At 42.5% G+C, this 15872-nt stretch overlaps 1 protein-coding gene across 1 annotated transcript in view; it reads right to left on the bottom strand.

Moving 5' to 3' along the window:
• Nucleotides 1-15225, bottom strand: part of iglon5 (IgLON family member 5) — a 108286-nt gene extending 93061 nt beyond the window's left edge. Inside the window, exon 1 of the mRNA XM_036557911.1 lies at nucleotides 15170-15225. Coding sequence (XP_036413804.1) covers nucleotides 15170-15225 — 56 coding nt within the window. The remainder of the gene's footprint in view (nucleotides 1-15169) is intronic.
• Between the last annotated feature and the right edge of the window lie 647 nt (nucleotides 15226-15872).

Here is a 15872-nt window from a genome sequence, read left to right as displayed (position 1 = left end):
CTATGGACCATTAACCGTCACTATGACCTCATCAAACAAAGAAGTAATAGTTATTTTTTCCAGTCTGACATGGCCAAAAAAACCTTTTTGACATGATCCAAAAAGATGTTGTCAGGGTATCATTGTTAAAAACTCAGCACTGCTCCTCTCTTACCTCCTGAACCGACTGATATGTGTGTAAACATGTAAATCCGTTGGGAGGAAGCAGCGGAAGACGTGACGAGCGACACATCTCTTTAAACTGTGTGTACGCTTCGCTTAAATTTAAAAAGTGTTTTTTTTTTTTTTTAAGTCGAGTGCTTGGGGATTACCCTTGATATGTCAATCAAGTCCATTTTGAGGTACAGAAAGGAGAAAGAGGAGGAAAGAGAGACGAAGAGGGTGACAGAGAGAAGGGGGGGGATGAGAGGATGAACTGAGGGGAAAAGTGCAGAGGACGAGAAGGCTTTCAGGCAGTTGTTCAGGACTTTCTCCACAGAGAGATGGTGAGAAGGATGTGAACGCCAGTCCTAACTAGCCCTTATCTCCAGCTGCCTGACGCAGCGAACACTTCAGGATAGCACTCTCCGGGCTGCCATCACCACTGCTTAGGCACTTAATGCTCTTTTTGACACCTGGAATACAGTCAAGTTACTTTATCTGCTAAATATAATGAGTTTGTTATTTGACAGAGTGCCTCAAGGCATCGAACGCTTACTCCTGCTTTCCAATGTGATTCCGCAGTTTTATTAGAAATGTAGTGAAGTAGAAAAAAAGGCTACAGCTGCTAAAGCCAGCTGTAATCTTCCTTGTTTATTGACTTAATTGCTTAATTTATATATTTATTTGTTTGCTCATTTATTAGGCCGGCCCATAGGAAGATAATAAATGACAAATTAATTAGTGAATAATGTGAGTGCAGAAAGGCTGCTATATGAAAACTTTTCTTTAAGCTATTAAACCAGCAAGCCTTCCTTTGTCAATGCGGACCACCTGTCATCTACTATATCTGTATTTTGAAAGCGAAGGTTGTTTATAGACTATTATCTCCGATTCTAGTGTTGTGTTGATTTAGCATTGTTCTGGGCTTGTTTATGGATGATCATGTCAACGCAGAAAGGCCTTAATGAGTCTAAATGGGCTGACAGAAACAGAGAACTTCGAAGGAATAGTTTGGTGAAAAATCTAATTTACACAATTTCCCACATTCCCCAGATGTAGTCAGTCACCTTAGACATGTTTGGTGTCCAAACCTTCCTTCTCTAGTTTAGTGCTGGAGCTACGAGGCTTACATTGCTGACAAACACAAGAAGTTAATAGTCACCCAAATCTTTTCTGGAAATACATCCACAAAACATCTCTGAACTGCATCCAAGGTATCATTAAAGCTACACAATGTAAGTTTTGGTGATTTGGAGACCTCTGTGGTGGAAATGTGCAATTGCATGCAATGTGGAGAAGAACATAGTAACATGGGTTGTGCTTCAAGCCCGGTGTAGATGAATCTGTGAGCACGCTCGGTCAAAACTTGGTGAAGGACGTGTCTTCAGAGGATGAGAGTGAATTATCTACTACTGTCATCATATCTTCATCAGTATAATGTTGATTTAGCATTTAAGACCTAAACATCAATGTGGATTAGAACAGTATGACTTTCTGTGAGGTATTAACATGTTTATTGTACATCCCAAACTGGAAAATGTCACTGTAGAGACCGTTGCGGTCCTACACACTTAAAGATGGTTCTTCAAGGGTTCTTTAGTCGAGAAAATGGTTCTATATACATCATGAAAGTGTTCTTCGAATTGATGGAAAAAGTGTTTCATTTGGTTCTCTACAGAACATTGTTGACAAGGGTTCTATAAAACACCCAAAGGGTTCTTTGATTGTTAAAAGCTTGACATCGTTACAATAGCAGAAGCCTTGTTGGTGCTATATACACACTTAAAAAATGATGGTTCTTCAAGGGATCTTTAGTAAATTCACTCAAAGTAAGAAAAAAGAAAAAAAATGACTCTTTAGTAAGAACACTCAAAGAACTCTTTGCATGACTTAAGCATTCTTTTCTTCGTGAAAGTGTTCTTCAGATAGATGGAGAATGTGTTTTATATGGTTCTATACAGAACCTTTTGACAATGGTTCTGTTTAGCATCCATAAGTTTTCTTCTACTGTTACATGCTTGACATTGTTACAATAGCAGAACCCTTTTGTTGCTATATACACATTTAAAGAAGATGGTCTTTCAAGGGTTCTTTAGTCAAGAAAATGGTTCTATGTAGAACCATAAACACTGAAAGGACTCTTTGCTTGACCAAAACATTCTTTGCATAGGAAAGTGAACTAGGTTCTATACAGCACCCAAAAGCGTTCTTCTATTATTACAAGCTTGACATTGTTACAATGGCAGAACCCTTTTTGGTGCTATAATGAACCCTTTTTTAAGAAGATTCTATATAGAACCATCTACAGCACATTCTCCATCAGTCTGAAGAAGCATTTCATGATGCAAATAACCCTTTCATCATGCATAGTTCAAGGTTCTATATAGAACCATTTTCTTTCCTAAAGAACCCTTAAAGAACCATCCTTTTTCAGAGTGTAGGATGCGACTAGACATGTTTACAACAGATGTAGTGATGGTTACACTTTTCCGTTTTGTCCCTTTAAAGATAGAATCTGTCATCAAGGAAGATCAAAAAATGTGCCACTGATTAAAAATTGATGTCTGATTTTTCCGCAAAGCTGCCGAAGTCTACGCCGCCCTCAAATTGACATAATTGGTCAATCAAACCCGATTTAACAAAACGTTCGTAAAATTACAGCCTTTTTTTTTTTAAATTTCCAAAGATCTTTAGCACTTCACTTGAGAATCCCTGAATCTGACAACTTTTTACCCTGCTACACTTACTGAGAGACGATTTTCACTTTCTGCTCCATTACTTGTTCTTTTAACGCTACGCTGAATCTTTTTCAGGAGAGGGAAAAAAAAAAGCTCTTGCACTGCAGACCAGTCAGATTGCGAAGCGCATATTCATTTGTTTGAGCCGGGCCTGCAGCTGTAGTGCTGCACTGAACTAATCGGAGCAGCTGAAGCTATTGATCACTGAAGTGACACAGGCCAGTCTGCCAGACCTCCGAAATAAATTGACATAATTGGCGGATCTGTTCGCATTTGGCGAAACAGCGAAAAAGGTAAACAGCATGGGTGATGATGGTAAATCAGGTTGCAGTAATTCAGTAAGCTACATAATAAATGCTGGTAGTCAAGGACTGCTGAAGCCATGAGTAATTCTCCCCAACTTCTGTCAGCTTCAGCTAGCAGTGCATCCATCATACGCTACCTGCTCTGCTCGCTGAATTCATCAAAGGCTTTATGTATTACTTACTGAAATGATAAGGCCTACTATAAACGTCTTACCCTTTACTCTGCATCCTCCAGTATTTTCGAAATAATGCAGGCATCAGCACAGCGGGGGGATCAATGCGTGACGTTTTTGGCGTAAACCCTGGGCCTGCATAAAATACAGGTGTCTTGGTCAGTAATTTTTCAAGAGCATCTCTGCTTTAACTGAAATAGAAGCTTTTAGCGCTTTCCCCTCCAGTGATTTTTGGATTTTCGCTGCATGCTTTGGACCAGGTTTTGATGTTTTAATGGGAATTTGTTATAGCTCAGGTACATTTTCCAAAGAAAAAAACTCAGTGGCATAAAGAAAGCCTGACTCTTACCTGAACTTCTCCAACAAAATGTAGTTTCACCTCTCAGAAAACCATTACAGCTGGCCACACATATCGATTTTTAGCTTTAGCAGTGTTGATAGGTTACAGAATGTCAACTGACATGTACAGTGCTGTCCAAAATCCAAAGAGCACCTTTCGTTTATGGAATTGTGAGTCATAACAGCCATTCAGTACAAGTTACTCATTGTTTTTCAGGTAATATTTCTGAGGACATTATATAAGATATAAGATATTCACCTGCAAAAGAACACAAAGCTACAGAGAAAATGTGACTCCTAACAACCACCTGGAAGACCTGATAGACACCAACACTGTCCCTATTAGACAAACAGCATTTTTGAGAAAGAGAAGAAAATCAAGCTGCTTCAGATCTGAAAACATCCACAGGTGTTCCTGTCCATCCTTCCGCTGAGCAGACAACTCAGCAATATGAGTCTGAAAGGATATGTAGCTGTCAAGACCTCACTGAGAAAAGACAGACACATCAAACAAAGGAGCTGCTGGTGTTCTCAGAACAAAGGACTGACCACCTCAATATCACTAGCTACCATTACGTGCTGCCTGATAATCCATTAATAATTCAACTAATAGCTCAATCAGAATAGAATACGTCCATGTAAACACATCAATCAGAACAGAAAACCTTTTTCAACATGTTTTACTCACTTTATTAACTTTTTTCTTGTTTCAAGAAGTAATGCTACATGCTAACACTAATTTCACAACAAAGTCTTTAAATAAGTAAAAATTCCTAAAAATAAGTTAAATAATGTTTTAACATTGTTGCAAAATCTACAATACAAATCCTCCTTTGCAGTAAAATAAAGCTATCAACAATAAATGGTCTTAACGTCTGGAGTTAATATAGAACTGCTAATTCATCCTTTAACCCTGAAGATTGGTGCACAGACTGCTGGTTACTATAGCAAATTAAACAACAATCTTGCCTAGCTAGTAGCTAACAAAACAGCAATGAGAGAGATTTAAGATGAACATCGATAATTTGGAGACAAATTGACTTATTTGTGTAGATAAGCACTCCAGCTGTTTTCCTGATACGTTTAATCTGCAACGAGAAACTGTCAAACAAAGTTGCAAAGCTGAAGTCAGCTTCTTGTTCGATTTCTCCTGTTCCACCTTAATGGGTGCCTGCTGCACTATTTAAGGTGGAACGGGAAAAGTCGAACAAGAAGCTGGTGAATGAGAAGCTGACTTCAGCCTCACAAAACATTGAAAATTGAGAGACATTTTACAAGAAACTATTCCACTTTCGGAAAAGTTTCCTGCCGGAGATGCGAGAAAAGCAGCTATAGCTGAGCTAAACCTTAAAGCAGAGCAAAGTAAGTTTGCGTTTTCCTATATAATAAATTAGTTAGCCTACATTAGCGCTAGTAAATTAGTAAAATGGACATAAAATGTTGTGGCTCCCAAGGTGGCTTGGTTTTCACTGCTCTTCTTAACATTTGGGCTGCCCATCCCTGTATTAGACATATTGACTAGATTTAAGATGATTTAATTTGTAGTGAGTTGACAGAACAATAAACAACATGCATTTGAAAGTACACCATAAAAATGACTCAATGTTTTAACTTACAAAAGTAAGTCAAGTAAGTTTCACTGTTTTTTTGACAGGATATCGTTCCATGCATATTCTTTATATAGCATGCAGAGTGAGCTGAAGGTGAAATCTCCTGACTCACCAGATTCAACAGTGTTTTTTTTTTTTGGCTAAGAAGAAACTCCAGGCTAAATTCGACGGGGGGTTAAAAAATCAACAGTGGTGTATCTCTGAACTTTTGACCCACACAACAGTGCCTACAGCCGAGAGCCATTTAAAAGGGAGTAAATGTTTTGGTGCCAATCAATGTTCCCCCTTCCCCACCCCACACCCCTAGCCCCCCGGCGCTGCTGTACAAACATGGGAGGTGGGGGGAGGTGGAGGGGGTGGAGAAAGAGGGGCAAGTTGATCATTATTCTAGCCTACACCTGCTCTTTCATCACCCCCCCAAGTCAGTCCACCCCCCCTCACTCTCTAACAACACCCCACTCCGCCCCCCTGGAGGCGGCGTGCACTTCCTGTCAGTTTCCACTTTTCAATGCCAGAAACCGGAGCTTGTTGCCATGGAAACAGCCACGGGAAGGAGGGGTGGGGGGATCTGCCGCATTGCTGGACTTACGTGCGTTCGCTGAGAGTGTGTGTTTGTGTGTGTGTGTGTGTGTGTGTACTCATACTTGTATGAATGAGTGTTTATGTATCTGAATGTGAATAAGCAGCTTTAATTCTGTTTATATAAGTGTGGACGATCTGCCCACCTGCTTATGCGGAGGTGCACCGGAGCCCCTAGCACTACATATGCTGCTTACAGCCTGCTCAAATGTATACACGCTGCCTGTCATAAGTTTGGGGACACTTGCTTATCATAATGGTTGTATGCAAATGAGCATGTGTTCCAATACTTAAACTGACTAAACGGCACCACTTTACCATAAAACTGTCATTATAAAGGGTTTATGAAGAGTTTAAAATTTGTTAAGAAGGTATAACACATTAATAAAAAAGCAAACATGAGATGTTTTTCATGTTCATCTGATATCTGATGAAGCTGACAGGTATAATTCTGGCTGATGGAGAAGAGCAAGTAAGATCAGTAACCAACGACATCTGAGCTTTAAGGGTATAGATCAGGGGTCCCCAACTTGTGGCCCATACAACTGACCACAAAGGCTTACACGACATACAAGATCTATCTGTACAAATCAAGTTGAATTGACATGAATGTAGCCAATCGAATTTCATGACTGTATAATAACACAATATAATAAACACAAAAATGTTTGTGGCCATGTATTCATGGTGAAGGAATTTAATATGATAGAAAAAAGAACCATTTAAAACTTGATGACATTAAAAATAAACATATTCAGCTAACTATGTTGGTCATGCATTTCGCCAGACCAGCCACTGTGCTCGACTTAAATATTTGGGTATTTTTAATGTTTTATTCTTGCAAACATGTCACAACTGTAATATTTATTTGGTTTAGTTTAATGTCTTCATATTGTAATGGAATTTGGCAGTACCACCATGGCCCACTAGTGGCAGCCCACAGTTTGTTGGTGTATATAAGCGGCGTCTGACTATTTGGCCAACAAGAAGTCACCGTTGATTTATTTATGCTATAACTGCTCATGTTTTTAAGGTGTTTATGACCTAATTAAAATTCATGAACTGATTTTAAAGCATTCATAAAGCATTCATAAAGCATTATGAAGTGGTATCTATTACACACCAACACCAATAAAAAAATACATTCATCAAAAAAATAACTAAAAAACACAAACTTTCTTCATATGATTAGCTTTTCCTGACATTCCTAAGTATTCATATAAAAAAACAGACTGAGTGCGGCTGTTACAGGGGCATTTATAATTTGACCAATTTAATGGCTGAGACTAGGGTTGCCACATCAAATGTCTAGCACCCCTCTGAGATTTCCAATAATTTGTTAGCACCAAGTCAACACTGGTGCACATTTTTTGGCCATTCTAGATTAAATGTGGACAATCAAAACTCATTAAAGACATTTCATTAGTGTTATTGTTACAACATATTTTACATTGTGTCAGTTTTACAGACTCTTTTAGTAAAGAGTCCTGGCGTAGAGCTGCCACCACTGTTTTGCATTCCTAACAACTAACCTGGATAGACTGCAGCTAGTATATGCAGTCGGTAATGTATTCAGAACTTCCAGAAAGTCTAGATCGATGTTTTATGACAAAATTGGTCCCACTGTAAATTAAACACTGACTGGATGATCCCACTGTCAATTCTTTATTATATTAGCAGTTAATCTATTGTGTGAAGCCTTCAATCCAGCTCCTAAAGTTCTAACCAATGGGATAGCTTGCTTGACTGTATCTATAATAATTCCACAGAGAAAAAAAGACCCAATTGGATAATTACTAATCATCGGCATTTTCAAGATTTTAACCCTTCAAACCAAAACTTGAATGAAGCGTTAGGCCTTTGTTGAAGGTCTAGAAGGTCATGAGGTTCCCCTCTACAATTATATAACTTAAGAATAGTTGACATTGTTGTCCATGTAGTTACTGAATAAAAAGCCCTGGATTTTAATGGCTTTTATTTATTTTTAGTGTTTTTTTCTAAGTTATTATCAAAATATATATATATATACACACAATGCTATTTTCACCTAAACACATCTGGTTAGTCTTTAATATGTTAAGTAAGTTGCAAACTCACAAAGAAATCATGCCCATTTGTAACCTTTGACAGACAGTGTAGGTATGCCATGTTAGAAAAGTTCTATCAGCCGCAAAGCTGTATTAAAGCACCCAGCCTTAATAAATGCCTTTACACAACTTCCTCTGACATGAGCCCCCACTACTGAATGGTCAATTTACCATCTGGCGGTGAAGGTGTACAGACGTGGCCAGATGTGCAAAGGTCGGACCCCCGCTCCTGTTTGGCGGGCACTGTGATGAGACGTGTTTTATGAGAGCGATGGGGGAAGGTTAGCGAGGCCCATTCTCATTCAGCCCCACATTCCTTTCTCTATTGATCCCACAATCTCATCAAGCACGTTTTCCTTGAAGAAGCAATTTCCAGCGCGCCGGCACCAGGGGCTGCAGCTCTTTGTTCCAGAAGCCATTGATCCTGGACACCCTTCACCAGGCCTGCCAGGCTTTTGCACCCCCAATCATGCCAACCACTCCAAAAGCCCCTGTCCACTCCTGTCCATTCCCTCCTCCCTGATCAAATGGGCTGGTATAGGGCCAGTGAACTGGACTGACACCTGCTGTAATAGACAGGGTAAGGCAAACCCCCTCTATTCTACAGCAATTAGAGAAGAGAGAAAGAGAGAGAGAGGTGAGGTTGAATTGGTACTGCATGCACATAAAGTGCTGTGTAAAAGTCAGAGACCAACTTTCATGTACTTAATTTTCAGTCACAACAGCTATTTAGTATGTCATTCCTTTTTCAGGAGATATTTCTGAGATTAGGTATAAAGCAATCCATTTGCACAAGAAAGGAGAAAATCTGGAAAAGACAAGTAACGTGGGACTCCTAACAATGGTGCAAGACCACAGTAGACCACCAAAACTGTCTCCATCAAATTAACAGCACTTAAAGCTTTTACCTTTGAGAGATTAAGCTCCATTGTTGCTTCACATTTGAAAGAATCAACACTTGTTTCTGTCTATTCTTCTACTGTGAGAAGACAACTCAATGCCTTTCACTGGGCCTGAAAGGATGTGTAGCTGTGAAGAAGCCTCACAGAGAAAAGGAGACACATCAAACAAAGAAGCTGAACAATGCACTGACCACCCCAGAGTCCAGACCTCAACGTCACTGAATGTCTTTGGGATTTCTTGGAATTGTGAGAAGCATACCAAAGTGCAAACAATTTCTAAGACTTAACTTTGGAGGTGAGAAAAAATATCTTTTGCATAGTAGTATATACATAAATATAAGTTGCCAGTTTTTTAGAAACATCTGATTAGGTTTGCATCAAAAGAATCTAGCCCAACCGTTGCTTCATCAGTGCCCTTTCTACCCTGTTCATTAATGGAAAGGAACCACCACAGGACCCCCACTGGGTGGTGGACCATTCTCAGCACAGTAGTGAGCATTTTGGGTACAGTAGTGTTGCTGGGGTTTTTTACAAACTGGCTTTATCAGAAACACCCCCCTAACCACGTTACTAGCTAGGCCAGATTTTTGTCTGTGTTGTTGCGGTGACCAGCAGTCTGTGCACCAACTTTCAGGGTTAAAGGGTGAATGAGCAGCTGTGCATATAACTCCAGCATTTAAGACCATTTCATCTTAAAACAGTGTTGAACGATCAGCAGAGCTTTATTTCACAACAAAGGAGGATTATTTTATTTTTACCTAAAATCTAATTCTGCTGTGGAGCTGCACAAGGGCCGTAAAAGACCCCTGCTCTAGTCCTTCATCATTGCTTTCTGACCACATGGCAACTCTTGGTTAGACGCTTCTGGATGGCGGACCCTCTCAACCTTGCAGGGACACTGAGGTGTCTAAAAACCTAAGCAATGCTGGGGCTATTTGACCTTGACCATAATGGCTGAAAATGTGTGACTGCATTGGCCAAGAAATGGTCAGTGTTCCCTTCTAGAAGAGCACAAACGTCTGACCCTTACCAAGTGAAGATTGTCAGCCATTACCCTGCCAGCGGAGAGGTACCATGGACAGCTCCTTCCCCTCCCCTTCATGATCCACTTCTGTTTTCCCCCTCTGTAATCTCGTCGCGAACGCATTAGCGATATGACTAACACCTTCCCCGACCGCATTCTCTCTCTCTCTTTCTCTCTCCCTCCGACTTGCCTTCTTTTCTTAATTACCGTGGCAATCACATTTCTCCGTCTCCCCCGAGTCCTGTTTGAATACTGAAATTTGTGATATTTTATTTGTCTCTTCGTCTGCCTTTCGCAAGAAAAAGGCACAACGGGCAAAACCTCCAGACTGAAATTTAATTGAGTGGGTCAGTGGCTTTTGGGATAAATTAAGTCAGGAAAAAATGAAAGAGGTAGAATAAATAAAAAACAAAGCTGGCAGCAGAGAGTGATGTGATTAAAGAGGCCTGTGTCCTCGTCATTCTCCCCTCCCTGTTTCCCTCGCTGGACGTCAAACCTGTCCGTCAGCGGCCTTTTTAGCTGGAGACGAGATCCAGAGATACGGCGCTCTGCACCGGCTGGCCTTTGCAACGTTAATGTCAGTGTTTATTTTTGTGCGCGTGCAATTATGCAGCCCGGGGTCTGACAAGTATTTTGCCTGGAGTGAAAGAAAGGAAAACAGACAGACACAAACACCTACACATACACCCAACTGCTCTCTCTCTCACTCACTCACTCGCTCGCTCTGATGTTCCAGTAACTTTACCTGCCCCGTCTGTCCCTTTGCCAGCTTGCTAACTTTAAATGAGATATCAGTATTTAAATAGGAAGCCTGTCAGGGGGCTTTATGATGGATTTTTGGCAGCGTCTCATGTGCAATCTTAATGAAAAACCTTCAATTAAAATGCCCTTTAAAGCGTGCCAGTCTTTTGCAACAAGCGTCCATCCGCCGTTACCGAGCAGGGAGTGCTGTGGCTTAACAAATTAATAGATGATCTATCATGATGACAAATAATGTAAGTGTCAATATGATGAATAGCCGTCCCAATGCGGCTGGCGCCGAGCCTCTCGTGCTGAAAGCCATTAAGCGTGACGCGCGCCTAACTGGACCATCATCCTCAAATATCATCCGTGACAAATTCCATCATCCGCATAGAATACAGAAACCTGTCAGGAAACGGTAAACGTTATACTGCTTCTATTATGATGTCCATTATGATATTATGACTTTTTAACTGTCCAAAAATGACATGACGCCTCCAAAATTTAAACTGTAGCAAAGCTAGGGGTCCAAGAGACACCTTTATATTGCAGTATCCCATCTTTGCCATGGTACAGTCTTCAAACGTAACGAGTGCAAACCGGGGACGAGGCCACAAAAATGTGGCAGACTGCCTGTGTCCCCATGACGACTTCTGAAAGGAAGAACCTAATAGTTCCCATAGTTCTGTGCTGCCCTGCTCTTGCTTGCGCTTATTTTAATCAGCGTGGGGGCCAGGATCTGCCGGCCTGTCTGAGGTAATCAACGTCAGGGGCCATAAACTGCTGCTAATTGAATGGCCTCCTCATTGTCATGCACGGAGGCATGCTGGCTCCTTCCATCTCCTTGTGCCGGCCTCTCTGGCTCTCGCTCTCCCTCCGAGCCCCTCCACTACTTGCTCCATTTTTCCCACACATGGAGGAAGAAAGCAGGCCTTGTTCAAAGCAGACAGGAAATCTGGTGACTTTGGATGTGGGGTGAAAAGAGAAATGTGCTGTAAAACAGTGGTTCCCCACCCTGGTCCTGGAGCAACACTGTCCTGCAGGGTTTTTGGAGTTTTCCCTACTCCAACACATCCAAGCCAAGTGTTTACAAGCCTTTTACACCAGTTTCAGGTGCAAATCAAATGTATTCTGGTCATGTGTTACGTACACCAATCAGCCATAACAGTAAAATCACCTCCTTCTTGCTCCATTTTATCAGCTCTATTTACCATATAGGTGCACTTTGTAGTTATACAGTTACAGACTGTAGTCCATCTGTTTCTCCACATACTTTGTTAGCCCCCTTTTACCTTGTTCTTTAATGGTCAGGACCCCCACAGGACCACCACAGAGCAGGTATTATTTGGATGGTGGACCATTCTCAGCACTGTAGTGACACTGATGTGGTTAGTGTGTGTTGCGCTGGTATGAGTTGAATGTTGAGAATGGTCCAGCACCCAAATAATACCTCTTTGGTGGTCCTGTGGGAGTCCTGACCATTAAAGAACAGGCTAACAAAGTATGCAGAGAAACAGATGGACTACAGTGTGTAATTGTAGAACTACAAAGTGCACCTACATGGTAAGTGCATGTATAAAGGTGCACAAGCCTAAATGTGCAACTTATTGTTCATATGCAAGTTACGCGTTTGCTCATACATTTAAGGAAGAACTGCACATAACATGAGAGGATGGTGCAAAAAAATGAACTTCATTTATTAACACTGCAATTTCTTTGTCACTGAAGTTTCTTTTTTTGTCTTGAGTTTGCTGATGACTCCATTATGTCTCTGCATCTTTTAAGCCCTGCGCCTAACGAGCTGTGGTTAGTAGGTACAGCTTTGCACATTTAGCTTTGCGCTGGCACACATACATATATCTGGCCCTAAATATGCAGAGCACAAGTACTCCAGAAGCAGGGTTGGGAACCACTGCTGTAGAAGACGACAAGGGCTGTTCCTTTTTCTGAATCTGAGCTCATTGGTGACACTGAGTTCAAGCTGATTCTGTTCCTGCCAGTCTCCTCTAACTCTCACTTCACCTCCTCCCAAAGGTCATAGTAAAATGCCTCTGTAAGTGGACCTCCCTGCCCTTGTATTAACATGTGTAGGAGATAATTTAGCGCAAGCAGTGGGGCCCATCAGGGGTGAAATCGTGAGCAGTGCGAGGGTTATAATGCGGCGCAACAAAGGGAGGATCTGTCAGATGGTTGCATTGTATTTGAAGTGGGCCAATACTCCCTGGTATGCAATACTGGTACATCCATGTTTGCTCGTTGGAGTACTATACCTTTTTTTCTTGCTAATTTATTGTGATTTTTTGCCTTTTATAAGCTTTTGGTCCTCTGCTTTACCTCTGATTAACTGCTCTAACCTACCCACAAAAAAAAACATCCAAATAAGTTAAGGCTCTATACCAATTAAAGATTTTTCCCAGAACAGAAGCCAGGAACCATTTGGGAACCTTTATATTTAAGAGTGTAGCAGCAGTATTACTACAGAACCTGTTGGAGCAGCCATAAAGCAGCCGTAGCAGCATCTGAAAACATTAGAGATGTCATAAGTCTTGACGAACAGTCCTTTCGGACAAAGGAAAGAACGTTGTATCACCATTATAGCACTGGCACTTATTGTGTTCCACTTCAATCACTGAAAGGATGAGATCAAAGTGCCCTTCTGCTTATTCAAAGATGGAAGTCCCCGTAGAAGGCCTCGCCCGGCCGGCAAAAACAAGGTCATCAATCTGAGCAATCTAGAGCCCCATGCTCTTCATTTATAATTCAGCTGCATATCAAATCTTCTTATTCATAGTAACACAGGCAGACAACACTTGCATACACTTACATTGGAGCATTTATCATTTATGGAGCTGCATATGGTTATAATTAATTTGTGCGCAGTGGCCCGCTAATGGCTGCACTCACCTTCACCCTCCGAAAATGACACCTCTTGCCCTCCCATAACAAGGTCAGTGCCCGGACTATTACATCTTGCACTGTGCACGAGCTCCAGCACAACTATGGCTGGACAGTAATGAGCCACTGTAGCAAGCTGCTGAAAATGACCCTTGCCCTGACAACTGATTATGTTTTCTCTTTCTTTCTTTCTTTCTTTCTTTCTTTCTTTCCTTCCTTCTTTCCTTCTGTCATTTTTACCTGCCCGCTTCAGGAAACTGTAATCATTCCTCATGGACCCCCCTAGCTCCCCCTCTCCCCCCACCCGGTGGCAGCTGTTGCTCAGTGAACCATCTGGAAAGGCACGAGAGAGCCCTCATCACCCTATGCCCCTGAGCACAGCTGGCAAAAGAGAGAGAGAGAGAGAGGGAGAGACAGACAGACAGAAAGGGAGAGAGAAAGGAAGATTGGAGAGGATGCAAAAGAAAGAGAAGGAGAGAGAACCCTGAAAAAGACGCACACACATACGGAGAGAATGAAAGTGAGAAAGAGTAGAACGAAAGCATCGCCCATGTCCTTTATGGCTCATAAATTGTCTTTCAGAGCTTCAGCGGAGGGGCTATTGATCTGAGAAAGACAAACACACCCCCTGAGCCAAAGCCAAAGCTTTCCTCTCCTCCGTCAATGATGTGCTGGATCTGCTTTTCGCATCATTCCATTCTCCTTCATCCGGCCGGCAAAGATACCCGCCTTTCCCCGCTTCTTTCTCTTAGCATCCCTGGAAGCCCCTTCAGACTTCAGGTAAGGCGGAGACAGGGGAAGATTCTAGGCAGGAAGAACTGCCAGGGTCTTCCTCTTCGTACTTCTAATGAGACTCAGTGTAGTCTATGCGAGTCAGATGACAGCCTGGCTGCCGGAGAATCGCACTGCCAGTCAGAGAGCTGGAGTGAATCCTCCGGCATGGCAGGCGGGTTAAGTGCTACACAGTCCACTGTATCTCTCCCATCAAGTGTCGCAAATCTTCTGACATTGACTGAGATTAAATCAAAGCCTCTTTTCGCCAGGCTTGTTTATGAATCACGAGAACCTGCGAGATAGCCAGCCTCTCTGCTGCCTCCCAGCAGTGATTTCCCACTAGATGAGGTACCCTGCTTTTTTCATCCCCAGTTTTTTCTGCTTGCGGTGAGTTTCTATTCTGTGGAGCATTCTCTATTTCTGTCCCACACTCAGCACCCGCTCATTGAAGTGGCTCCAACAGGGAAACTTGATTAGATCATAGTTACCCCGGTAAACAATCTACAGAGTCGGGCTCTGCTATTTGGGAGTTTGCGCGCACCCGCACTTAGCCACTCTAAATTGGCCCTCTGGTGGGACGCCGCCACCTGAAAGTCCACCAGGGGTTCAGCCAACAGACAGTCCAGGTGTGGCCATCTCCTCCAGTATCCTCCCCTGCTTTCTCATTACCCCTCCTCTCCTCCTCAGATCTTAATTACAAAATTCAGCTCCTTATTTAGGTAATCATTCCGGCTACATTTGTTTTTTCTTCAGCCGCTCTCGATTTAATGAGCTGCTAATTAAGAGGTACCTGAAGGATCTCAGCCCTAGAGAACAGAAGGAGCCCAGCTCCCCGTGCCACTGCGTCACTCAACGGCCCACCTGTCCTGGCCCTCTTTGCAGGGACCTCCGAGGCAGGCCACCGTCTGAGGGGCCATGCCGTCTTGATTTAATCAGCGGATTCGCTCTCAGTCTCGCTCCCTGGCGTCTCTTTGTTCCTTTTTGCTTCCTTTCTGAAGCGTTTCTGGTGGGAGAATGGGAAATAACAACCGCTGCGATATCACCCCCCCCTCCAATACACTCCCTCGCCACCCCCCAACACTTCTTTCTAAAGAGATTATAAATGTTTCTGAAATGACTTCAAGGAAGAGCAGACGCGTGCTTTTTTCTTTTTTTATTCCCATTTTTATCCCGGTGAATGAGAGCAGTGAGAGCTTTCGGCGCATGGGGAAGAGACGTACAGGCTCCTTGCGTGGCTCCCAGCAGCAGAGAACGGGAGGATAATTAGTTTTGCTGTTTCTCCCGCTAGTGCGTCCCCCGGCCTCGGCTACACTGCAACAATGGGTACCGTACAAACTGTCCTGCCGAGACAAGAAAGTGTTTACTGACCTGGAGAGAGGCAGTGACCAGAGTTCAGTGGACACACCAGCTTCTCTCCAAGCTAACCACAGAGCTAATCGCACTCTGCTGCTTAATTAGCCTGCTGAAGTTCATTAGCAGGCCTGACAGAGAAGACAGAGGAGAGCGTCTGCACATGCCCAGAGCAAGACGCTGATTAACTGGCTGGATTTACAGTAGAGGCCGC

This window comes from Colossoma macropomum, unplaced genomic scaffold, assembly GCF_904425465.1.
Source record: "Colossoma macropomum unplaced genomic scaffold, Colossoma_macropomum, whole genome shotgun sequence".
NCBI classification, from domain to species: Eukaryota; Metazoa; Chordata; class Actinopteri; order Characiformes; family Serrasalmidae; genus Colossoma; species Colossoma macropomum.
This window is presented reverse-complemented; position numbering and strand designations above follow the sequence as displayed.